At 41.8% G+C, this 26,255-nt stretch overlaps 1 protein-coding gene across 2 annotated transcripts; it reads left to right on the forward strand.

Annotated features, from left to right (window-relative positions):
* Nucleotides 1–1,325: 1,325 nt before the first annotated feature.
* MYOZ1 (myozenin 1) lies at nt 1,326–18,467 on the forward strand. Of its 2 annotated transcripts, XM_068398666.1 has the most exons (6): nt 1,326–1,525; nt 3,667–3,768; nt 5,419–5,600; nt 14,261–14,495; nt 16,896–17,055; nt 17,898–18,467. In XM_068398666.1, exons 2-6 carry the CDS (start codon nt 3,693–3,695, stop codon nt 18,127–18,129), a joined length of 885 nt encoding a protein of 294 aa, XP_068254767.1. In that variant the 5' UTR covers nt 1,326–1,525; nt 3,667–3,692; the 3' UTR covers nt 18,130–18,467. The 2 variants fall into 2 exon arrangements, with proteins under 2 accessions (XP_068254767.1, XP_068254768.1); XM_068398667.1 differs by lacking the exon at nt 3,667–3,768.
* The last annotated feature ends 7,788 nt before the right edge of the window (nt 18,468–26,255 follow it).

The raw sequence follows: 26,255 nt of genomic DNA on the forward strand, positions 1-26,255 counted from the left end.
TGAAGGACGGAGCACTCTTTTGGACAGTGGAAAGCTTACAGCACGGTGTTAACAGTAGATACAAATGAGGGAGAATAAGAGCTGTGCTATAGGCACAGTGTGAGGTATACATAGTGGTTATATGGGTGCAAGCGAGAGGAAAATGGGAAACTTTAGGCCAGGAGATTGCCACACATGCCCTGGCTCCAAACAGGGTATAAAGGCTGATTATTGCCCATAGGTATGTTACAGCACTCTTATACAGGATCTTCCAAACAGTACTGGGGGTTAACCTTTGTGCTTTCAACCCCCTTATCACACTGGGAAGTTTTATATGCATTTGGTGCAGGCAAAAACAACTGCAAAATCTTAGAAAAAGTGAACGTGACTGTCTCCTGATGTTACTTTTTATCAGCTTTGCTTGCAATTCTCTGTGGGGATGATTTTCTACTACAATCACAACTGTGTTTTGGGGGTTTTTTTGCCCCCCTAGACTCTAGGTTTATTCAGTGGACAACTTTATTTTGATCCAGTATGAAATAGGAAGACAATGTTTTCTGTAGGATTTCTGCTTTACATAGAAGCTGAAAGGTATGTGCATCTTTGAGTGATCCAGTAAAATGAGATATGTTTCCTTCATCCTAGAACCAGAACCCAGCTGGTTATGGGGGAAAACCAGGGAGAGTTACCTCATAATGAACAGGAGCTAAAGAGGGGGAGTCATCTGCATGTACAAAGCTGCACCAAATACAGGCAATCAACCCTATTTCTGTCATGAATCAGGAAATTAGTTTCCTTGATATTTGATTCTGCTGGGTTTCCCATAACATTACACAGCTACTTCCTAGAACTCTCTAAGTAGCTTCCTAAACTTTGTGGTTTTCTTACTTCTTCTTGCTTCATGCATACAATTATTTTTCTTCTGTGCTTTCTGATGTATTATTTGAATGCCTGGCATTTTAAGAATTATGTATGAGACCCTGGATGATGTTGGGTTGAATGATGGAGTGAGGAGAGGGCAGAAGGAGGGTGTAAAACAGAGCAAGACCCAAGAGAGCTTTTTGAGGCATTACTGACAAACAGGATATTGAGAAGGTTTTATGAATTGCATTAAAATGCAATAGGAGGAGGAAGGGGAATGACATGTTGATTTGAACAGAGAGGAGGAAGAAGTGAGGCACCTATAGAGTGCTTGGTCTTCCTGAGAACAGAGGCAGTGACTGCAGGAGCCCTGAGGAGCAAGCTTTTCCTTTCCCCTCTCCTCAGGGCTGGCTGCGGTGCTATCTGAGACTCTGCCCTCTGGGCCATTGGCTATTAATAACCGCAGGATGCCTGTGCGAGCAGCCTTCAGGAGTCAAATTCACAGCACTTCGCATCAGCACGTTGTCCTGGGCAGAGCTTGCCTGCACCCAGGCACCCTGGGTCAGCGGGGCTGCTGGACAAGCCTCCCCAGCAGCACCCAGAGACAGGCTGGGAGGAAGCAGCCCACTGCCGAGCTCTGGGGCAGGCGCGTGAGCTGGTCTGAGTCTGGCACTGCAAGCCTGAGGTGAGTTGACTGGGCGGCAAAATAGTTTAGAGCAGGTGCTGGAGAGGGTAAAGGCTGGTTTGGTTTGCAGCAAAACCAAGGAAATGACTGCTGCAAAGACCGATGCAGAAAAAGACACAGGAATTGAACCAGGGGATAGAGCTCAGGGGAGAAAAGGATAATTGTGGCCTTAGCTTTATGTACGGGATAGTGGGGAGGATGGGGACTGAGGCTCCAGCAGCCTCCCCGCAGTAGGGTGGCTGAAAGAGCAGTAGTCCCAGTGTAGCTCCGGACCCTGTCCATAGTGAAAGACCGCTGCCCCTTTCCTTATGCTAGACCAATTCCTTGCAGCAGGTTTTCCACTCCCCAGTCCTGCTGGATTAGTAAAGGAGGACAGCAGAATGGGACGGACTCGCCCTTGCTGCTCCTTGGGAATGGGTGTGCTAGAGGAGCACAGTTCCCCACCAGGACCAGCCCTTTCTGCCTTGCCCCATGGAGTCCACGTTTGGGGCATAGAGATGATTTCCCTCTGTTTTGCCAGTCTTATGACCCTTCAGATGGGCCATAACCTCCTACCCCCCCTGCCTCCTGGCAGCATTGCCCCTTTCCTGTCAAGCAGGGCCTGCTTCTTTTATATAGCCAAGCAGATGTCCGGCTGCTCGAGGAGAATGTGCAGCGTGTGCTTTATGGCTGCACCTGCTCACGCTTGCTTTGGGAATACACCAGGATGGGCTCTTTTATGATGTGAACTACATAGGCAGCATCTCAGTAAAAAGAAAAGCTTGGAAATCCGAAAGAAAAACTAATTCAAGAGAGCATTTGCCAATGTGATTGGAGGGGGTTTGCTGTGGCTGGGCTTCTTTTAGCAGTTATCATCACTTCATTACATGAAAATCATGTTGCAAAAGGAGCAATGGTGGAATGAAACTGCAAAATACACAGGAGATAAAAATGTCTGGATCACAACAAGGGCAGTGTACAAATTCCTAGAGCCAGCTGTTTCCTTGCTAGTTTAAAAATATAACTCATAGTTCAATGTCTTCAGTTCTGAAATTTTAAGCAACTATAAGTGCAAAGAAGCACAAGGACTGAGATGGTTGGTTATTGCTATTGCTGAAGCCAACAGCTCTTTGCTCAGTTTTCTTTGTATTGTATTGTATTAGGTGAGGATCTGTCCCCCTATACGCTGTTGTTTGGGCATGGACAGTGTTGAAGTGAAGGCAAGACATTTGCCCTACTTACATTATGTGTAATAACTCCCAAGAAGGACTCTGAAAAGCTGCCTGAAGTTGAATTGATGAGATTTCTCCTAATTTTCCCTGACTTTGCAGGACAGATCTCTCATCCTATCTGAGGACAGAGATGGGGAACACTGTACCAGGAGAAATCTCTCTCTTCCCCTCCTCCAAAATGATATACAATAAGATCAATACATAAGATACGGGTGCAAGTGACTTCAAACCAATTGGGCGAACAAATTTTCCTTTAACAAGTTTGCCTGAGCCTTTTTGCTCCAGCCCTTCTATAACAAAACAGCAGCAGTCATAAAAGATAGAATTACTTAGAGTTTTGGTTTGTTTCTTTTTTTTTCAGAACTTGCAGTCTAGTGGTTTTCTGAATACCTATTCTAACAGGACTATCTAAGTATCCAAACCAAACTTGCACATTATTCAAAATGCCCTCTAACAACCCATGGAAAGACCCAAAGTCTTTATACAAAAATATATATTACCATCTAATGATAACTGCGTGGTATTATAATATGGTATGATAGAGGAAATTTTCAAACTGTCATTCTGTTACTGCACTAGAAGATGATAACAGAGTACCACTGTGGCACACATGGGTGCTGGGAGACTGCCATGTTGCAATTACAATGCCTGTTTTGGATGGCAGTGCTATATGGCACCTTGGCAATGCTTCTGTTGTGATCTGCTGCCATATTTTGTGTCATAATGCTAAGTCTCCAGAGAACATCACAATCTCTCCTGATGATATTCTGTACGGGATGATACCATTCACTAGCTCCTTCACGTGGAAGGGATAGAAAAGAACTTGTGTGTGAAATGAAGGCTGTGTATCTCTTAACTGTAGATGGCAACTAAAAGAGAGGCAAGAAATACCTTTCCAGTGTTTCACTCTCCATTTCCTTGTGTGTTTAGAGCAAAGCAGAGAACGCTTTGTGGGAATGCCCCTTGCAGGGACTCCTGCTCCTGTTAAAAGGAAAAAGTCCACTAAACTCATTGGGAAGCTGACACACGAAGGTAAGATATGCAAAACTGCACACGTGAGAATTGTTTGGATTTCATCCTGAATTTCAGCCTTTAAAATTTCAAACCTGTCTGACTGAACTCCCAGAGCAAGACATGCAGTGAACATCCCAGGAGGCAGAGCCACAAATATTACTAAAGCTTGGCCTTCAACCACGTCACATTTTCTAATTTACTGTTCAAAAGTATTGCACACACACTCAGGCCAAATTTTTACCTAAAATACACTTTGTAAACCCATATTCTCCTGCAGCATTGATTTGGATGCACACCAGTGTGGATGGAAAGAGAACATGATCTTTTACGGGTATCAATATTGCAGTGCCTAGTTATATTCTGTGTTGTTCTCTCTCTTATAACCTTTGTCTCTAATTTGTTTTTCCTCTATGTGAGAGAATTCCTTTGATTCCAGCACTCATTATTTGAAAAAGTCAAAGTCTCTTACAAGCATTAATACAGCAGGAAGGATACAACTTGGGACACTTTTCTTTCTACAGAATACTTGTGTATTGGGTAGGGTGACTTAATTAACTGTGATATCCTTATCTTCTCTTTACTTTTGACAGCATTGGGAAGGTTTTTAGAGGTTTTGAAAAGTAATAATTCAGTGCTGTCCCTTTCTTCAGCCCCCAAAAAGGGCTGTAGAAAGTTCTTCGCTAGGGTACAAGTATATATTTTTCTGTTTGTCCCTAATCCTTTATTCAAGTAAACAAGTAAGTAAAAATCCAGTTTTCAGTTAAAGGGCATTTCCTCCAGTGCTTTGAAAAAGTGCTATATAAAATTGGCTTGCTAGAAAAAATAACAATTTCCTCAGAGAACGTCTAATAAAATGAATGGGCTTATACCAATTTTATACCAGTTTAGGGATGGAGATTCATTCTCTGTTGTAAATGAGATGTAGAGGTGGATAAGTGGTCTTAACCTTGCTTAAAAAAAGAAAGCCTAGGAAAAGTTGCTTTTTTTTTGAATGAAAAGCTTTAACTGCATTTCTACAAGATTTTTACACTGAATATGTTTGAATCCATTGCTTTGATGGAGAATTGGTGGTACCAAATTAAATGGAAAAGGACTTACTGAATAACCAGTGTATAAAGACTTGAAGAGAACTTCAACTACTTTTCCCTTTAAAAATTCTCCTTAAAACAAACAAACAAAAGGATATAATAACACTGAATCTTCCCATGGTTTCAGGATAATGTTTAAACCAAAGCACACCAGAGTTGTCTTTATTGATTATAGGTCAGCCCAATCTGAAGAGCTGACTGCCGTTCATCTAATTCCAGAGGAGGGGAGGCAAGTGTCGGGCAGTAACCAGACAAGGCAGTGGTGCATTTTGAGACAGTACTAAGGAATCCTGCTGCACTGAGTGAGGTGCTTCAGATGTCGGACACATGCATCTAGCTCCACCCTTACGCAACTCTTGTCTGTGCAGATTTGCCTTGCTTGCAATCCAGAGTAAATTCCACCCATCTATATCCAAAGCATCATCATCAATGTAAAAATTTGGTGCATAGGTTATTTCCTAAAAACTTAATTTAGAAGAGAATTTGGCTGCTTTGAAGTCACTGCTGGTGCTGGGAAGCAATGGACAAGAGACTTGGACCAGAGCACTTCCTAAAGTGTCCCGTTTCATATGTTTTGTAGTCATGCCACAAGAGGTATCCAAGCTGAACTTGGGGAAGAAGATCAGCATCCCCAGAGATGTGATGCTAGAAGAGCTTTCTCTCCTCACTAACAAAGGATCCAAGATGTTCAAATTACGTCAGCTGCGGGTGGAGAAGTTCATTTATGAGAATAACCCTGATGCCTTCACCGACAATTCTGTGGTAGGTCGGAGATTAAAACTAAAAAGCGGCTCTAAACACCTAGGAGAAACAGGAATGGAGCATGCCCAAGCTCTCCTCTGTATGTGCACGGGCCAGGAGCTGGGGAGATCTACTAGCAAAGTACAAGAAAAAGCCAAAATTGTATAAACATACAAGTTTTATTTCCTTTTGGCAGCAGCATTGGTTTCCTTTGGCAAATATTTGGTATCGCACATGCAGAAGCATGAGAAAATTCAGTACTGAGTGATGAGGGAGGACTGCATGTTTGGCAGGTGTTCAGAGCTGGGCAGGGCAGGACTAATTGTTTTTGTACCCATTCCATTTCTTCTTTGCAAGATGGAAATGATCCATCCAGGTCTGACTTCAGCTCCAGGAGGTGCGGTTCTATTTGTAGCCTAGGATACACTTTTACGCTTCCTGCTGGGCAGTCCTCTGCTCATTTCTGCAAGAAGTTCCATAAATGAAAATTCAGACAGAAACCTCTAACCTGACACTGCAATATCTTCAGTTTATTTGCTAGAAGCTACGTTTGTTTTCTTCTTAAGTATTTTCCTATCAGATATGGTGTATAAATTCAAACATTCTTTTTGTTCCCTTTCCCATGAGTTAGTACTGTTATTTAATCTTTTAACTTCTCTCTACAGTTAGTTGCTGGTGTAAAGTCTTCTGAAGATACTTAAACTTTCACAAATTAAACTCTCACATGATTGTCAGCAGTTCAGTAAAACAAATAGAAAATGTTTCAGGTTCATACGCATTTTGATGTAGCATCTCGTCTTCTGGTGTTCTTTAAAATTTGTTTAGTGTCATTTTATCCCTTTATGGCATCTATTTTCCAGTCTAAGGAAACTCAAGCAAAATAATAAAAGTCAAGCAGAAGAAAATGTTCTGCCATACAAAACCACACTATTTTTTAGCTCTCTGAAATTTTCAAAAGCTGCAATAAGAAAATCTTTGTAGTTCACTTCTAAAAATGACAATTTGGGAAGCAGGATATGGAAAGATGCCTGAAAAAAAAGTCATTAAAATTACAACAGTAGGTCAGATTACAGATCAGGGATGACAGACCGGAGATATAGCAAGCATATCCAGTGGTGTTAGACTTCAGGCAGTTTCTTCACCTCTTTGTGCTTTAAGTAGTTCATGTGGATGAACATCATGAAAGGATGTGAGAATGAATGGTGTGTTGAACTTTGGACTCTTCAGCTGAAAATCCTAGAGAAATGCAAGCTGTTTTTATAAATATTCAGCAATCTCAGAGCTCCTAAAACATATGAGGGCCAAGTTCATATGTCAGAATCTGCTGCAGTGAGGAGTGAGAAAATAATTATGTGAGGGAACAAAAATGCTGAAGTCCAAACTTTCAAAAATTTGAGGGTGTCACTTAAGGAGGTCGAATCAGAGAAACACAAAGTGAATGAGTTGTGCCAAACTGACTCAAAACTGGACATGCAGAGTCCCTCTGAGACTGACATTACAAAGGCTGATGACAATTGCTTCTTTTTTGTTAGCTGTTTTTCCTACTTTGTTTATTCATCTGCCACTCCATACCCTTTCTGTAGTGAATCTCTCCCTCTGTTTTGTAAGAACACCCCTGCTCCCAAGCTCTTTGAGCAAGACTGTAAGATATTGTGCTATGGAGAAATATATTTGGGAGTTAGACAAGACCCTAAAAAGCCTAGGATTTTCTTTCTGGCTTTGCTAGATGAGAACAATGGCATGGTCTCCAAACAGCAGCTGGTACTCTGCTTTAAAATCCTCCATGATTCACTTTCAGGGCTATCTTTTCTCCACATTCATGGTACAGGTAACAAATCTCCCTTGGTCAGTGCAGGAAGACTTCGATCTGCCCTAGAGACCCTGCTCAGGGCCAGCTTAGCAGGATCACAAACATAATTGTTACCATTTGCTGGCTGTCCTGTGTGCTCTGTGCAAGCACTCTGCCAGGCGGCATCCACTGCCTCCGTGGATAACTATTCTCATCACCACAGACAGCATGAGTTAGCACCTTTCTTGGCAGTCAGAGCAGTGAGAAGAATAGCTGAGCAATCGCAGCAACTGAGCCATCCTCTCAGAGAGCTGGTTGCTCTTGGGCAGGTAAAGGCAACAGATCTGTGGCCTCACTGTTATCTTCCAAACCATCAGGACAGTGCCTGACCTTAGCACCAAATAACCTTCATCAAAAAGCCCTTTTGATTGCAATATTTGATTAGCTTTCTGTTCCTTTCCTGTCTTACTCCTGGATCTGCTCAAAGGCGAATGCAGAAAAGAAAGCTTAAACAAAAGGGAACTGTGGGAGGAAGATAATGGCAGAGTAAAGAATTCCTACTGCTACTAGCAGTTACTTCCCCCTCCCACTTAATTTTCACATCCTTTGTTCCCCATCCCAAAGAAGTCCTTGTGCCTTTAAGGCTGTGGGATAGTGAAGGGATTTCAAGCTGGTGGTGTGTTTTCTGCTTTTATATCATAGATTTCTTAACTGTCTTTTAGAATATTCTCAGGACACTTAGCAAAGCAGGGAAAGAAAGGTCTGTGATGGAGTACTGGTTGTTTCTTTCCCCAAAAAAAGTTTAATAGCAAGGTAATGTAATATAAAAAGACACAAAGAGGAAGGTTATTAAAAATAAATCCAAGCCATATAAGGGGTCCCAGAATAGCCTGTGCTGTAGCCATAGACCTTCCACACAAGGGAGAAGATGTCAGCAGTCACGTGTCATTGACCCACCCTCCTGCTTCTCTCCTCCTCCTTCTCCTCCAGCCAAACAACCACACTGGACAATCAGATCACTCTCCTTACTTTTAGCAAAGAAAACATATATATTGTGTGTGCATGAACGTCAGACAGCTCCATGCAAAAGTGAGAACCTGCCACATTCTCTATCGCTGCTGCAGCTCCACCCATCCAGTTAAAGGCAAACATTAGCTAAACCCACAGTCAAAAGGATTGACTGTTCCCAACACGAGCAAAATGAAATGTGCTACCTACTGTATAGCTTTTTTCAATACTGTGACCCTCTTCTCTTGCAAATATACAGTACAAGGGGATGTTTTTAGGGAAGGCTGAGTTTGACACTTCACGCACGCTGATATCCTGCCAAACAGGGAGAGTTCATGTGACGTCCTCCTTGTTTGGGGCTGTGCTGGAGAAGCTGGGCTCTGCTGAGCCCTGTCTAGTAAATCAGAAGCAGGATTTCTTCTCCTCACCCCAGGCTGTGCCACCCTGTCGCAGGAACTGTGGTTCTCTCCATGTCTCAGAGGATATTATCAACCTCACTGTGGAGCTGCAAGATACAATTTACTAGTGACTAAAGACCATGATGAAATCCTGTCTTGCTATGTGCTCTATTACTGTAGCATCTGGCCAGCTATAGCGTGAAGGAAATGACTACATTTCTTTTTTAACGGTGAAACTGAATCATGGAGTAGATTAATGAATCACCCAAAATTATAGAGAGGGTCTCAGCCTTATCTCTGGGTCTCCTGAATCCCACTTCACTGTTCAGCAATTAATAGATCAGCAGTTCACAGAACTTTTCTCCATAATGTTAAATTTGTTTGGCCTCAAACACATCAAGCTATGTTTCTTAGCCTTACAGCCCCACTCATTATTGCCCTAACTCCTCTCAAGGTCCCACCTCCTCTTTGGGAACCTCTGTGTAAGACCTTCCTGCTATCATCAAGTGGAAACTGAAAACAAAACCATAGTTATGCTTTTTGTGTGTTGCTGTTATGCTGTTTTTCTTCCACCGAGGATTCTTAAAAATAGTCTTTCTGCTAGTCAAAACATGTGGCCTGATTTGGGTTACATGCAGGAGACAGTTTATAGAAAGACTTGATTTGCCTCTTTTTTTTCCCTCTTTCTGCTTTACCTACCAGATCTTAAACTAAAACCATTAGGAAGGTGGAATGACCAATATCTGAGTAGACAATTATCAGCAGCAGTACATCAAAGAACCCCAGACCCACAAACAAAAAACCATACCTTGATACTTTCTCAGACTTGCCCACAAGTTAAAATAAATGTAGTTTCCACATCTTGACAATGCTTGTATGAAAACAAGCTGAACATGTGTTGGCAAGTAATTTCTGCTGGACTTCAGGTCAAGAGGTCTCTTCAGATAAGCTAAGACATCAACTGTGAAACAAATCATAAAAAGTGAAAAAGGGTTAAAGAATTGGGTTCTTCTGGATAATGGCAGGTGTTACCCTATATTCCTTTTGCTGCTGGACAAGAACTCAGAGGAGTAAGCAGAGGTGGCAGGAAGAAAATGGAAGTGGTTATGTTATAACGCCAAAACTGGTGCTTCACAGCAGACAGAAGTACACCAACAACCTGCCATATGTTAAATAGCCAGCCATGATACAGTGTGTGAAGGAAAGCGTAAAGATGGAGGAACAGAGATATTGTCATGCAGCTACTTGGTTTAATGCACAAGCGTGCACTGATGGCTCTGTTTGCCCCTTAATGTACTTAGAAGAATGCCAATCAAAAGCACTGGAGGCAGGACTAAATGGAAAATGTTAGGAAAAGCATTCTTTCTAGGAAGTCTGCTCTGCGGGCAATATTAAACCTCTTGAACAAACATTACAGGATAACTGCAAGCTGAGATATGAGAGAGTCTCAGGTTATGACCTAGGTGGAGTGAGCCAGCTGAGATGTAACTTTTCTAACAAAATGAGCCTTGCTATGCTGGAGTTGGATTGGTGCAGAAGATCTAGAGATCCCAACTATACCCAAAGCTGTATAAGAGTGAACATGAAGTCTGATGCCTTTTTACTCAAGAAGTGACTGGTCTGGAAACGGCAGAATGACAGAGGGGAAGAGCCTTTTATTTTCCACAGCAGTTTGCTGGAGCACTGAGAGAAAACTTTGGACTGAAATTCTGAAAGTCAATTTCTTTCATCCACAAAGAAAATGCAGCAAGGATGATATAAAATATACAAATAAGATATAAACAACTTTGGGTAGTATTTGCTAAAAATTCCCATTATTTAGATGGGAAAATTCAGGCATAGAGGCAAAAAATAATTTGCCTAAGATTAAACAGCAAGTCAGAAAGTAGACCTGGAAATAGAAAGCAGGAGCTCAATCCACTGAACTGTGCTTCTTCGGGCATCATGTTTAAAAAAAAAAATAGCTTAAGATACTGTAACAGCTGAGGTTACTTTTTATTTTCATCCTTTTTTGTTAAGTGAATCATAGGTTTACAGCTATGCAACTCCAAATCAAGGACCGAGGCACACACTTTGATAAAAACAGCAGGCATTGTATGAGACTCTCCAAGTGTCTGAATTTTAAATCTCCCATCCCACCATTAAGGAGCATTTGAGTGGCTGCCACTGAGAGGACGCATCACAGTAACTTCAGAAGTGTTAGTAACCACATAGGCATCAAACCTTTGGGAAGCTCTTCATCAGTGAGGTGGAAATAGAAACACATTTGGTAGCCTCAATCATTCTCTTTAGGGCACAGCAACAAGCTGACGGGGAGCACACAGTGTCTCCTCCTGGGGACTGCCTGCAGTGACGTCAGGGCCTTGAGATACTTAGAGATCTCAGCTCCGTTAGTTGGATCATCTTTCATTATCTGTTTTTCATGAGACACATGCAGTAGCTCTAGGGAATTCAAAATTCATCCATCTAGGCACTCAGTCTGCAGGATCAGGCTTTTGCTAGCACTAACAACTTCAAAGACATGAGCCCAATTTGTTTAGCCAACCCAGGGGACTACACATCACATGAACTTGCCACAATTGTTCTCTTGTTAGAGTGGATTTAGGGACGCCCAGGGACTGATAACATCCACTACCTCCAGCAACGAAGAGACAGGGCAGACCCTACCACAGAGGGACTGTGTGATCTTCCCCCAGAGCCAACAGGAGAAGGTTATCAGCCTTCTCAATTGATACTCCTGGGCTTCTCTCCTGGGACTTCCACCAACAGGGTCAATGAACCCTGACTAAGAGGTCGGTTTTGTGGTGTGAATATGCATATACGTAAAAGCTCCACATCCTGTTAGCAATGGCCCAAGACATGCATTCTGTTCAAGTGTAAACTGTATTTCACTCTGAACACCCTGACCAGAGGCGTGCTGTAACTACCAGATGCAAAGCTGCACCTACCCAGCTTTAACTATGTTGAGACTTCTGCTTGAGGCTGCCATTCCTGAGCTCCGTTGTCTTGGAATGAGCTCGTTTGAATCCACCAAGGTTCAAGATTTCAAAAGATTTGCCTTCGCCTCCTGTTACAGAAAAAGAAGATTCTCCTATTAATTTGAGCTAAGACAATCTATTGTGGTGGCCAAAATTAAAGAAAATTACATTTTTATTCTAGCAGGTGAGTAGACTGGGGTATTGCATGGAAAATGGGTCTTTCCTATCCGAATGGAGATGTCTGCTGAACGTAGGATGTTTTCCCAGCAGGTCCATGAAGAATCATGAACTAGTCTGAGACCAATCAAACTAATTTCATTTGCAGCTAAATAAAATTTAGGTGTGGCTTTCCTGAGGCAGACCTTGTGTTTCAGAGAAACTTCACTCCTGCTTAGTGATAATACTGCGATTTAAAATAACACCATATGAGAATGATGCCACTTCCTGCTCACATCAAATACTGCTGTGCACAAAATCAAACCAGCCCTTTTTACTGTAGCTCATGTTATGCTGATGTTTTGTGACCTTTTTTTTTTTTTTGCAGGAGAGTGCCTGTAAGTAACCAAAGAAAAAGAGAAATAAGCATTTAATTCTCAGGAAGGGCACACAGCATGGGTGAAACTTGAAGGAAAACAGATTCAAATCCTGTTTTGCAATTACTGAGCAAACCAGTAGAAGCATTAACCTTGCATGTATATCGACGTTTTAAGAATAACCTCATTCTGGCCCCTAACCCTCAAAGTACCCTTTTTTCAGTTTGCCTTTTTACTGCTACATAGCTCCCACGGACGCATAACTGAACAGATTGCCCTGCTAGCTCCTGTGTACAGCTTAATGCGTGCAATCCTCTCCCTTCTCAGTGCTTCCTGACATTCAGGGGAACATTATCTCCTCTGTTCCTAAAAAGGGAATTCCCTACAGCCAGGAGAAGGACAGACAGTCCCTAAAGGCCCTGAGGGCACCAGCTCTGCCACTTCAGCCTGCAGCTGGCTGCCTGCCTGGGTTGCAGCCTGGTGACCTGCTGTGAAACCCTGGACGCTGTTCCTGGAGACACAGGGAGTGGAGGGTTAGATAATTCTGCCTTGAGCCTTGTGGGGTTTTCACTTCTCACCTATTTTTAGCTGGCCGAACAGCTGGCCTTGGAAGCCTGTTTACAGCCTGGAAAGCTTCTTTTTGCTAAACTGTACTAGGTGTAAGAGCCCTGAGAAAGCCTTAAGCCTTTGAGAGCCAGCCCTGAGGTTGGCACTCTTGTCTCCCATTGACTGCCTGAGATGAATTTATACAAGCAGAATTGCAGCATGAGGAACCACAGATTCATTCATTCAGCTTCAGCTGTATTTGTTAGATCTTTGCGCATCTATAGCAAATCCCCTAGTCCAACAGGAAAGACCATATGTGATATATAACCCAGGTTACTTGTATTATACAGTTGTGTGGGCTGTAATACACAAGAGAGACTTTTTTATATCAGATAGGAGTCAAGCTTTGATCTCACTTATGACCAATACATAAAACATTTTTCCAAACATATATTGGTTTCTGTTCCACACAAGTATTTATTAAAATTGCTGTGTGCAAAGACAAGACCTTGTGCTGGCACCACAGGGTCTATAAATGCTGCACGGACTGCTTGCTCTTTCACTATGTACTGCAGGCGTTGTGCCTTCTAGACTGGACTGGGAAGAGTGGATGGCCAGAAAAATAAGACCAACTTGATTTTACTGATGGATACAGCTTGCTTTCTTGCCTTGTTGCTGGTTAGATTTGGTTTATTAATGCACATAGTGCTACAAACACTTCTGTAGCTTTTTGTAGCTTTTTGTCATTTTCCTCTTGTGGTCTCCAGGAAGTCTTTCATATTTTCCCAGGCTGCTATCTCTTCAGTCTTTCTCAATGCGTAAATAGTCTTTCTCAATGTGTAAATAGTTCTCCTCATGCAGACCTTCATATATATGGAAAAAAGACGTATGGGCAGTCATCTTCCAGGCTTTTATGTGTAACAGGTACCCTGTTGTTCTGGTGCCTTGTAACACTTACCTCCCACACTGTAATTGAGCTGACTTTGCTGGGCTATCTTAACCTTGACGTGAAAACACCTCCTATTTCTTGTCCAGCTTGCTTTCCCACAGGTTAGCCAATATATCTCTGTCCGGACCTTTACCTGCTCTGGCAAAAGCTGTATTTCCTTTCCCTGCCTCCTATATTTCATACTGATCACTGTTGGTGACAATACACAGATCCTTCTCTTCTCACTCTGATCATATAAAATTACTATGAGGTGTCCATTAAAAGGTGTGCTTCCATTGCCCTCGCTGTTGTTCTACAACTGCTCCTATACTGAACACAAAGAATAACTCACACAAAGTTCTGCCACTGGTTTTGTAACTGAGATACAAAACTGGTCAGATCACGGGAACTCGGGAGTTCACGTTCTGGGACTCAGCCCAGCAAATGTGAATGGACCATGTCCTGTAACAGGGATTCCTACTCTCTTTTCTCCTGCCCTAGGATCACTTTCAGAAGTTCATCCCACCAGGAGGGCATTACGGGGAAGATGCTCATGGCTATGCCCAGGGGCGAATGGTAGGAGGAATGACAGCTGGGCAGCATGGCTCCAGTAAGCAGCAGCATCCCGCTGTTCCTCCTAGGCCTGGAAGCAAAGGAGGCCCTGGGGACAGCGAAGGGGAGCGTGTGGTGGAATCGGCTGGAAGTGGTGGAGAAGGAGGCGAAGGTACTGAGAAAGGCAAGTATCTCTCCAAGAACAAGAAATAGCTAAAGCTATCAGAGCTCATGCCAACCTTACTCTTAGGGACAAGTAAATTAATTTGACTAAAACCTGAATTCTTCCCAACTAAGTTCCATTGCAAAATCTAGAAGAGTTTAACTGCCTTTAGCGTGACAGTTTTGTTTGCATGCTTCTGCGTTGCTCAATCATAGGCAAGAAGCAGAAATACCTTCCCTGGCTGGACCAAACAAATGATGGGAAATTCAACTACTGAGCTCCTAAGGTTGATACAGCAGCATGTCAGTATGACATACGCTTTCCTTTCAAGGGTTTCACACTGGCCGCTACTGGAGATAGCAGTATGAGCTCTTTAGCTCAGTAGTCTGACCTGACACATCAGTCTTGAGTATATCAGCCCTGATTTCAAATCAAAGTTTTCACCTAAATGAACAGCACTTTTTGGATAATCTTCAGAAAGGAACAGCGATATTTCTAAAAGTTATCTGGTAATCACCACTGGTCTACTGAAGCAATATCTTTACGAGTAAAAGTATTCATCATTAAATTTAGTCCTTGCTTAATTTAATTGTCTGTTTAGTTTGGCCAGATACCTCTAGAACCAGTTTCCTTGTATGAGAATCAGCAGGTGAAATCATTACTTTAACAGTCCCTATGGGATTTTACAACAAAAAGCAAATTTTCTTGGGTACCAGGAACCACTGTCATAAGTGACCAAATGAGTGACTTGTAATATCCAAGGTTTTTCATTTACATTCTAGAAGAATGTGCATTTTATATCAAAATCAGCTTTTTATATTTCTGGGCATCGCTATGAAAAAGAAATCTGTGTAGACTCTCTGTCTTCTTACAGGAGATTTTTCTCCATTGTTACCCTATTTCTGTGTGCTGGAAGGAAGAGGATTAGCATCATCACACAGCTTTTACTGCAGAGATGGATCCCAACTGCTTTTATTTTTCAACCCTAGCAATCAATTTACTTCTAAACTACTTAGCTTAAGTCCTTCACATAGAAAGAGGAGGGTAGTTGTTTTTATTTTTTAAATGAAAATTAGATTCTTGTACATGTCTGCAATTCTCTGAAACCAGGAAAGCCCAGGATTTGGCAAGGTTTGAAGAAAACAAGCAAGGCAAAAAAAGAAGGTGTGATAAAGAAGAAAGTTTCAGATAAGAGTAATAGTGTTCATTATTTGCCACTTACTTCATGAGGATTTATGTTTTCTACACAAACTGTAGCACCATGAAAGCACCAGAATGTCTAACTCCATTAACCTATTATTCCCATCTGCCCTAATCAAACTAAGTGGAAGTCATTGCTCAGGAGTTTTAAGGTTTCTGAAGGCTGAGAATCTTAAAAGTGTGCTACATATCAATACACAACCAATGCTCTTATCAGCAAGGTGGTATTATACACAACTGGAAGGAAAAAAAAGATGAAAAAAAAAGAAAAAAAAAAAAAAGAGGCACACAGAATGAAAACCCTTGTCTAAGCATATTTGCTTAATGGAGCAGCTAGAAGCTAACCTAAAATTTCTGGCAATCAAGTATCTGACTTAACAGCAAAGTGCAGCTCTGTCACTGACAGGATTTTAACTTCCAGAGAGATACCCCATCATATTTTCAAACTGCTTTTAGCCATCCTGAGGTGTTTGAGCCAGACTTGTCTCTAATATCCTGGCTCAGGAGGGGGAAAATATGAATGTCTGTTCATGTAATCACAAAGAAAATGCCAACTTATAAAAATACTGAGACAAGGGAGATGGTAATTTTAGAACATGCAAGAATAGACTACTGAGGAAGAGGTTAGTAAAGATGGTTGTGTGTTGCCAAGACCCTGAAATACGATGATTAAAGGGTTTTGGTCAGTTAAGAGCCAACTTCAAAGTTTGAGCGTAGTTTTGGAGTTTACAGTCAGGGCAGTTTGTTGCATCTGATGATGAGGAGGAGGTTTATGTGGAGGGGTTATGTCTGCTATGATCAGACAGGGGAGAGAGAAGTAAATTATGAAGTTAGATAGCATTTTGCCTTTTATAAAGCTTCCTCTGAGGTAGTGAAAGAAGAGATGATGGGGTAAGGACATTGGCTCTTGGGGTAAAAGGTTTCTATTTGAGTGACCGGAGAGAGCAATGAAAAATTAGCTTTCAAATATATGCTCTAATGCAAATTCTTGGATGAGCAGCTGTTAGACTGTGGTACACCTGCTTTTGTGGATAAGGACGGAAGTGGCATATGACAGTCTTTTATAAGAGAAATCTAACCATAAAATCTTGTACTTGATATAGGAGTTACAGAATCCGGAAACAAAGCTGCTGTCTCAACTTCAATAGCAGAATACAAAAAGGCAATGTATTTAGAGTAAGTGTCATCTAACTAGGGTGTTTTACATTCTTCTATTTACAGATGGAAAGTCAGGAGGCAAAAAAATCACTGTATTTAAAACCTACATCTCCCCCTGGGAACGAGCAATGGGTATCAGCCCCGAGGACAAAAGTCAGTTCACCATTGACTTACTGTCATATAGTCCCAAAGCTGATTTCCCCCATTACAAGTCTTTTAACCGGTAAGTCTTCTTGGATATTCAATTCAGTTTATTTAGCATGAGAGAACACAATAACCCTGGCCATAGCCCTCCTGTCTTGTGCAATGTCAATAAGTTTTAGTTGCATTTCATGTTGCTTAGCACAGTATCCTGTGGATGAAACATTTGGAGGCCTACAAAGAGGAGATACATTAAGAGCTAGAGATTTTAATTCAGCTTATGGACAGAAAACCTGCACAGCAGGATAAGAGGACTTTAATCCTATTTTCCTTTCTTTCTCACCCCATTTGACCAGGGAGATTTAGCTTGCCACTGTTTATTACTGCAGCCATTTAAAGTTCAAGAGTTCAGGAAGAATACTTACGATCAGAAGCCATGTACTTCACAGTACTTCAGATAAGAATCAGAATCTTCCTGCTGCTTCTGATAAGAACTGAAAGTTTTACAAATATTTCTAGGGCAGCAACAATTTTCTGTTAACCTCTCTATATATTGCCACCCAATTCCATAGCTTCAGGACATCAGTACCCAGGACAAACCCAAATCCCACTCATTTCTGCAATAACGCAGCCTCTGCCTCCTACATGTACAGGGTACCAACAGGTGTGAAAGATGTACGGTTTAATGGAGATTGATGCAACAGGGGTGAAGGAAGTGCACAGGAGCAGAGAAGGTTTTTTTTGTTTGTAAATCTTTTTAGTACATAGGCAATGGATACATCTATGTTCTTGGGAAGGATTTGTTGGCCAGTCAACTGCAATAGTGGCAAAATTTACAATCTCGATAACTTTGATTATTTATTTTCTAAATCCCGTAGTTTACCTATGCTCTGTTCACTAACTCCATGTATTCCCCTATGCCAGGACTGCCATGCCTTATGGGGGTTATGAGAAAGCAGCCAAACGGATGACCTTCAAAGTGCCTCAGTTTGATATTTGCCCTTTGATTCCAGAATCTCTCATGATATATAATCAAAATTTCAGCAACAGACCCTCCTTCAACAGAACCCCAATACCTTGGATGCCTTCAGGAGACTCCTCCGAGTACCATACCGAGGTCAATGTGCCAAGGAGTGGTGAAACAGAGGAGCTGTAAATCCCCACTGCCAAGGCCTTCCTTTTTTCTCAGCCCTTTCTGTTTGCAAGTTGATAGTAAAGAGCTGAAAAGTGCAACTCTAGTTCTGTCAGCCCTTCCTTTCTTTTGCCCTTAGCCCAGACAAGTTCCTAGCAGGTTCTAAATTTATCATCTTTGCTGTGGTGTTAATCCATATCAGAAACAGTTTCAGAGAAAGGAGCTTTTTATTCACCAGGGCATAAAAGGGCAAAACTAGGATGTGTTTTTCTGTTTAGCAATGCTAAATGCTGCCTGTCTGCTCCAGAATAAATCTGTTTTGTCATATATTAACAAGTAATAAAACACCAAGAGGAAAAAAAGCCTTTATGTTTTCTCTTTAAAAAATGCTGCTGAATCCTTTTAGGGATTAGCAATAACAAAAGTTTCCATCTCACAACTAGACTGTTAGCATGGGAAGAAAGACTGAGGACTGATGGGCTGGTCATAAGATAGGTGTACATCAAGGTGGCTTGGATAAATACCGTAAAACTGATGGTGAAGAATGATGACTTTGAGAGGAAATGGTACAGGTAATCATAACAGCATCAGAGAGAAAATAGCAAGCCAGCCTGTCAGTGTAACAGGCAGACTGAAGTATTTCACTGTCACCTAAGATTCCCCAATTCTCCAGAGTATAAAGTAGGTGATAGCTTAAGCAGTTTTTTTTTTCACACAGAGAGACCAAGAAGGCAATGGGTTGGGAAGGAACAGAGACACACCCAAGTGAGATTACTTGCCCATAGTTACAGAGCAATAAAGAAAAAGCTTTAATTACAGCAGAAATAATTTGACACCCGCCACAGTGCATTACTTATTCAAATACACAGAATCAAAGTATTCCATTTCTTGTAACGGTTTTATCACTGCCACGCATATAGGAAGAAAGGCAGGCACTGTGGAAAAACAATAAATAATTTTATTTTTCTACATGAAATACCTTCTGTCTCATGAACATTTGCACTCTGACACACAACATACATGATTGCCATTTCACTACCATACCCTAGTTCAGCTTCCATGGAGATTGGTTTGGAATTCTCTGTCCTGGTGCCTTCTTTGGATCAACATTTCCTCTTATAAACAGGACTAAACAGCTTGTTTACAGGGACAGCTTCCATTGAAATACTTTTAATTTAGGAATTTTTCCTCCTTGTCTAGAAATCCCTGCAACCATATATTTGATTTTTATTCTGTTTGGATAGTTATGAGGTTGGCTTTATTACACTCCTCTAAAAGGCTACTGCCAGGGCTACCCTGAGATCTCTTAAAAATTGTGCTAATAATAACAAGCTGCAGAAGTAATGAATGAGTAGTTTCCTAATCTTTCTGCTGAAATGGCTAAAGAACATTTATTATATGTCCTATTAAATGATTAAGAAGTATCCATAACTCAGATCTGTGACTAAACTTAAAAACATAAAGGTGGTACTTTGATTTTCTGAAGAACGTATCAACAAAAATGAAAAAGGTTGTCTTTTTTGACATGTTCCTACAAAGTATTTGAAGTTTGAGTTGAAAACAAATCCTCAGAAAAACTTATTTTGTTTCTTTGGATAAAATGGATCCCGGAATTAGTTGAAAAGACATTTCCCACGTTCCTTTTTTAATGCCTACATAAATACATGCAAATTTCACTGGTGAAAGACATTAAATGGGAAATTCTCATATTCTACTAAACTATGAGTTTATCCCATATTTGATCTCTGTCTGGAGATAAGGTTGCTGTGGGTATTCCAACATTTTTAATCAATCTAGCTTTTTCAGTTGCATTGTAATTAAGAGGGAGGGATTTCTTTTCCAGTTCGGAAAGTATTCTAACTGTATGACAAGAATCCAGGCTACACAGAGAACGCCATAAGTTCAGAAAGGCAGAGCAAATTTCAGAGAAAACTAGGTGACACTAAGCAAAATATTTTCCCACCAAATATGGCATTTATTGCCTCCTCTCTTCTGTCAGGGATTTTAGACTCTTGCAATACAGAATTACATTATTTTTCACAGTGACATACAGGATGCTTTCATGGTAATTATGTCAGGAGCAGCAGAAACAAGACAGTTTGGTACCTGGTTGTCAAAGTCTACTTTCAGTAGCCAGTGTTCCAGATCATGGGCCAATTAGACATGTCAAGGTGCAGAGAGGGCTCGCTGCTCTGAGGAAGGTGAGCTCCAGGGAAGCCCAGCACAGGCAGTGCCCTCACCAACCAGCACATGAGCCCACCACATCTGAGCATGGCAGGCAGAGCTGAGTGCTAGTGACAGGGTCCATCAATCATCCCAGATATGGTGAGAGGAAGAATCAGGGACCAGGGCTGTCCAGGGAGTCTGGTCAGGAGCAAAAGGAGACAGGGCTGGACACAAGCTACACTGTGGGTCCAAAGTCCATCTAGGAGACAGGCTAGCTACAGCACAGGTCTCAGGTCCACCCAGAAGACAAGAGTGCAGGCCAGCACCCCTAAAACATAACTCAGACGAGGGCCCCAGGCCCAGGACTGACTTTGAATGGGGATTCTGGGCCATGGGTGGGGTGAAGGTCCCTGGTGAGGCTGGTCAGGGCAACTACGGGCTGTTGGTGCACACAGGGCAATGATACCAAAATGTCTGGGAATTCCAATGTAATTACAACAATCATTTGAGTTCCACTGGAGCATGGGAAAAAAAAGACTAAATAAAATAGGTTCTTAAACGTGCAGGGAAATGTAAGAAATACCGTGCAGGAATAGCACAGGGATCTCTGGTGGTGTACTTTCAAAGTTCCCACGTACAAGGAAGGCAGCATCATCCAGCAAGCAGGTCAAAGGACTGGGTATATACCTAAAGCTCTCTCTGGTTCATAATGTACTGTTGGACAAGAGTTTTTGTCTGTGCACTCCATTATCCCCAACCCTAAATGGCAATAACAAGTTGCAATGTGCTTGGAATTAGTATTGTATCACTGCAAATTTTTAATAATATGGCTATAATTCATACTTGTAAGCTAAGAGGATCCTTCAGTTTTGGTAAATTTGCTTAATGAGGCATACAGCTCTTCTTTTGCCTGTACACTTTCAGTCTTGAATCCTGTCAAGCAGGATTTATGTGCTTTTGTTTCTAGAACAAAATGGGACATATGACACTACATTTTGTAGAACAATTCAGACAACTATTGTCTCGCTGTTCACATATCTTAAATACATGCTAGTTTAGTCATTATTCAAGTAATGTTAAAAGTGAGAAAAGTCAGTAATCCAAATTCTGTCTCAAAAATAATTAATTTCAGCGAGGCTTGCAGCTACTGTAATCAGGGCAGAAGTTTGTCCAAAATGATCAAATATTTGAGAGGAAGTAAGTAACTGCTCCTGCTCTTTGTTTTCCTTGGGCTATGATGTAGACTCAGGGGAATCGCCTATGTCAGAGAACTATTTATATTGGGAATAAGAGGATTTTATAAGATTTAATTACAGTGCATGTCCCCCACATACTAGGAGCTACAGAATGGAAACTCAGTCATCTGCTTTTAAGCAGGATCATTGTAGTTAGAGATAAAAAAGAACTAACAAATTATTGAGCCCATCCTCTTTTAAAGGCAGGCTACAGTTGCCTCATAGAGGATGTACTGGATATTAAGCTTATACTCCACGGAACAGCAGCCAAAAATCCATTTAATAGAGAGGGGCTGGCCCATGAAAACAGGTTGGATAGAATTTTGTGACAGCCAGATCTTTCATTCAGAACAGAAAGTTCTTACTTTTTTAGTTATTTACAGTGTTATTTTTAGGAATATTATTTTATATTTTTCAAGCTTTGAAATGTTTCTCTCATGTAAGGCAACTTGTATAAAGAATCCAAGCCACACTGAAAAGGCGTAAAAAATAGTGCGCATGTTTTAATGTAAAAGAAAGGTGTTTAACAAAATCTCAGCAATACTATCCATAAATATGTAGTAATATGTTTTAAAATCTTGCCTGAAGTTATAGCTGGTGGCATAAATATTCGACAGATAGTAGCACAGTTGGTATGCTTCTCTGTGTTGTGTAGAAAATCTTCCGTTTGACTGCAATGTATTCCCTAATCAAAAGGTTTGCATCCCATAATTGTCTCTCTCCTGTAAGCAGCTTGCCATTAGTGATGATGATGATGATATAATTCATTCAACTAACATCTGGGAATTACATTTGATGTTGTTATTGACAGAGCATTTAGAGGAGATGGCTTTGTCATTAAGCTTAGTGACTCTCTGAAATAAAATTCGGAACAGTGTCAGGCCGTTAGTAGAATATGGGCTTTGTCTTGTTTGACTTTTTTTTTTTAAATCATACTGTGAATACATAAAATTCATTCACTTCTCTTATACAAGATGGCAAGCACCAGACAGCCAAGAACCTGAACACAATTGTTCTGTCGTGGAGCAAAGAGGTCTGCACGTGGCCGTCCCTCCATGGGAAGCGCTGACTTGTGGCACAAGGCTTGAACATTCACCGCACTGCGGTTTTTTCCTGCCTAGCTCGTCTGCAAGTATATGTTCTCTTCCACAGAAGGCTGCCGCAGGTGTGATCATCTGGCAAACACCCCACTTCAAAAGGACTGTCCCTTGGCACAACAAGGTGCTGTTAGCACGTCTCTGGCAACTTATGCGGTCCACCACTGCCCATCAGCAGCACATATGCTAATTTCTCTTGAATGAGTATTAGGGAAGTTTGCAATCCAGCCTGTTGGCTCACAGCACATTAATACATTTATATGCAATCTCATCTATGCCCAGATCCTCAAATTGCAAGTTACAAACCAGTTTAGACAAGTTGCCTACTCTGTCTTGGAGATGTGCCTGACCAGGACCACAGATAATCAAGCAGAATTTGCAGACACATGCAGAAGCACGATTGCACACATACTGTGGAACCCTACAACTTTTGTGAACTGCTGAGTATGTGAGATTTGAGACACTATTAATTATATTCATGGCATCATACATCTACTAGTAAAAGTCTCTTCAGCTGATGTAATTAATTAGCAGTGCCTTTATGATGTACCTCTTTCTCTCTAAGTAACACACAGGAAGTGTCTTTCTCTCTCTGATGATCATCTTCTGCTTGCAGTACAGCTTACATGATGCTTTAATGAGCGCAAGTACTCACTCAGATATCTATTGTGTTAATTAACACATGCAGTAAAGGGAAGAGAACTACATAAACCACCCTGATGCAATGGTCTAAAATGCAACCTAAACTCCAGTCAGCTTAATAAACAAATTCTCAAATATAAACTCTTCCTTTAATTTTCAATTATACTTTTCAGAAACATTATTTAGATCAAAAATTTTAATACACATTTTCCAATTTTTTTGAAGAAAACCTTCAGGCTTTTTTTTGTTTTGTTTTGTTTTGACCTTTTGATTAACAATAAAAAAAACCACAAAATGTTTTGTGCAAAGAGCTTTAATTTTAAAAGTCTGTTTTTCATTTAAAGAAAATTCCATCTGATGTACTTTCAGGGAGAACTGACACAAATAATTTGCAGACAGGGACCACTACCCTTTAAAAAATAGGAAGTTATAGGTATAGCTCTAGCCAGAGCTATAATGAACATTTGCCTTTCAAAAATCCACAGTGAACAAATAAATGCATAAATAAGGCAAGATTAATTTATGGTTATAAGTTCTTCTTCTAGTGCCAAACCAAAATAGTTATTCTTCTTTGCTTTTCTAACAATGCTTACTGGGAACACTGATTTTGGGGAAATTTGGACAGGGAAGGTACAACCATACTATAACAGGCTGACAAAGGTCTCAGCTCTTCCCGGGCTCAGACATGAGCCAACGGCAGCACCACTGTTTTACTCCAGGTCCCTGCATTTGTAGCTGGGGAGAAAAAAAAACATACAAGGAGGGCACTAACAGCAGTGAAAAAGGCTACGCACTAAGCAATGCTTTACTTGTGCTCCAAAACATGCGTCTACACAAAAGGGTAAATAAGGACTCTGCAGAATTCCCCTTCTTACTGGCGGAAGTTCCTGCCTTAAACAACAATGTCTTTATACATCATTCACTGCAGGGAAAACACAGTGGCCCTTGGAAGGAGGAACAAACAAATGAGAAACCTTCAGCCGGCCAGCCTAAGGACAACCTATGGGCCTTATCGCACAGGACCTCCCCTGCTCACAGATGCTACACAAATTCAATTACACTGAAGAGCGCTTTAGTCAAACTCCACAGTGCCTGGCTGAGATGACTAATTACTTCCACATTCTATTATAAAACCAGCCATACTTTAATGGGCCTGAAGCTAGCATGGATTCAGGGCTTCATTATATATACTATCTCTAAATGTTTTTCTTAATTATCCTTGGTCCCTAAGGGAGGCTTGAGGCCTTCCTCATTTGCTCTCTCTCCCAGTACGATTGGCTTGATTCCCAAAGCAAAAGACTGAAATGGGATGGGAAGTCACAACAAGTAAACAAGCGTTCTTCCAAATGCACACACATTTTTTTCTATTATTTTAGTGGTGTTAGAAATGCCATATTAACAGCAGCAGCACAAACAGTATTGCAGACACCCATATATATAAATAGTATTCTCTAAATATTTGCTCTGGGCACAACAAAAGGCAGTCCCAGTCTTCCAGGCATACTCTATGCACCTGGTATACCACTGACAGTATACCTGAATTATCAGCAGCTGGTAATTCTGGCATACAGAAACACATCTTTTAGACACAGAACACTACGCATCAACCCACTTGCTATTGTATGTGAAAATGAGGCTCAACAACTGAATAAAAAGAAGTTCCTCCATAACTTACAGAGCTGGTGGCACTCCTCTAAGGATTGTGGCAAAAGACATATGTCTCAGATGTCTGGAGCACTAAAATACAAGGGCAGAAAAAAAAGTGTATCAGCCCTCATATCTTTATGTTTCAGTTTGAGTAATTAATTACATTGTTTATCCAGGGTGCTAGCACTGAGATACCAACTGCTCATGGAAATGGCAGTCCACCCAGTCATCTCCAGACTCTCCATGCCTGATTCTGAATTCATAAGAAAGGACCCATTTATTTCAGTGGGCTTGAAATGTGTTTGTTGGATATCATCAAAAATACTACACCAGAGTTAATATTACCAGCACTCTGCACTGATGACAGGAAAATCACATACTGCAATGCGCAGCTGATATAGTTCAGGGAATGTGAGTTCAATATTAATTTTACACCTTGTCTAGCATTCAGAAAATCAAAATATAAATTTGTGTAAGATCTTATTCAAATTTTCCCAGATCCTGAGGTAGTCTAATTCATACCTGAAGTACTTGGACAGACGATGTTGAACATATGATGTTATGGCTCTAACCTGCAAGGAAAGCCAGCTCTCACATGAACTACTAGTACACTTTTGCTAGATGTGAATGTGTGGGTCTGTTACGTTTGGCTCCAGTCACATCCCACAGCTATCACAGCCCATACTTTGCAATTGTTAGAGATTACACACACTCTGCAGGCCCACCTATTTCTTTTCTGGCAAGAAAAAGATCTTTCTTGCTCCATCGAGCAAGCTCTGCTGCACCGGCTTCAGGCGCTTAACCAGCAGCTGCTCCGGGCGAACGAGCCTGGGCGCTACGAGCGCCGTGAGGCCGGGCCGGGCCCGCCCCGAGCGGCTTCACCCGGCCCGCCCCGCTCCGGACCCGGGAGCCACCGACCCCCGAGCGCCGCCACCTCCACAGAGTGAGGGGGTTTACCGGGACTCAGTCAGCCCCGCACACACCTGAAGTTATCCCCAGCTACGCCCTGGCTTCGGGCCGGGTCTGGGGACAGTTCTACCGGCTGCCTCCAACGAGGGGGTTAGTTAAACACACCGAAGTCCTCTCGCCCCTTCTCTGGGACGGGACACTGGCTTAGGCCGCCTGCCCTCCGAAGCGCCCCGACCCAGAGGAGCGCTGCACTGGGCTGAGGGAATAAGAAATGGCGGTGGAGAGACCGGACCAGACCGAACTCCACCCGCCCAGACCGAACCACACTGCCCCGGACTGCCCGCCTTAGACCTCTCGCGAGAGGAGGAGCCCCCCGCCGCCGGCGCGGCCCGCGGCTCTCGCGGGAAGATGGCGCCTCTCGCGAGAGGCGGCTGCCGCGGCTCCCCGTAGCTAT

The sequence above is a fragment of the Nyctibius grandis genome, chromosome 4 (assembly GCF_013368605.1).
Source record: "Nyctibius grandis isolate bNycGra1 chromosome 4, bNycGra1.pri, whole genome shotgun sequence".
Lineage (NCBI taxonomy): Eukaryota > Metazoa > Chordata > Aves > Nyctibiiformes > Nyctibiidae > Nyctibius > Nyctibius grandis.

Bases quoted from the DNA above. Each gene is read 5' to 3' on its own strand.
- MYOZ1 (XM_068398666.1), top strand. From the start codon at position 3,693: ATGCCCCTTGCAGGGACTCCTGCTCCTGTTAAAAGGAAAAAGTCCACT. The intron at 3,769-5,418 runs GTAAGATATGCA...TATGTTTTGTAG, and splicing joins TGGGAAGCTGACACACGAAG to TCATGCCACAAGAGGTATCC. The intron at 5,601-14,260 runs GTAGGTCGGAGA...CTCCTGCCCTAG, and splicing joins CCTTCACCGACAATTCTGTG to GATCACTTTCAGAAGTTCAT.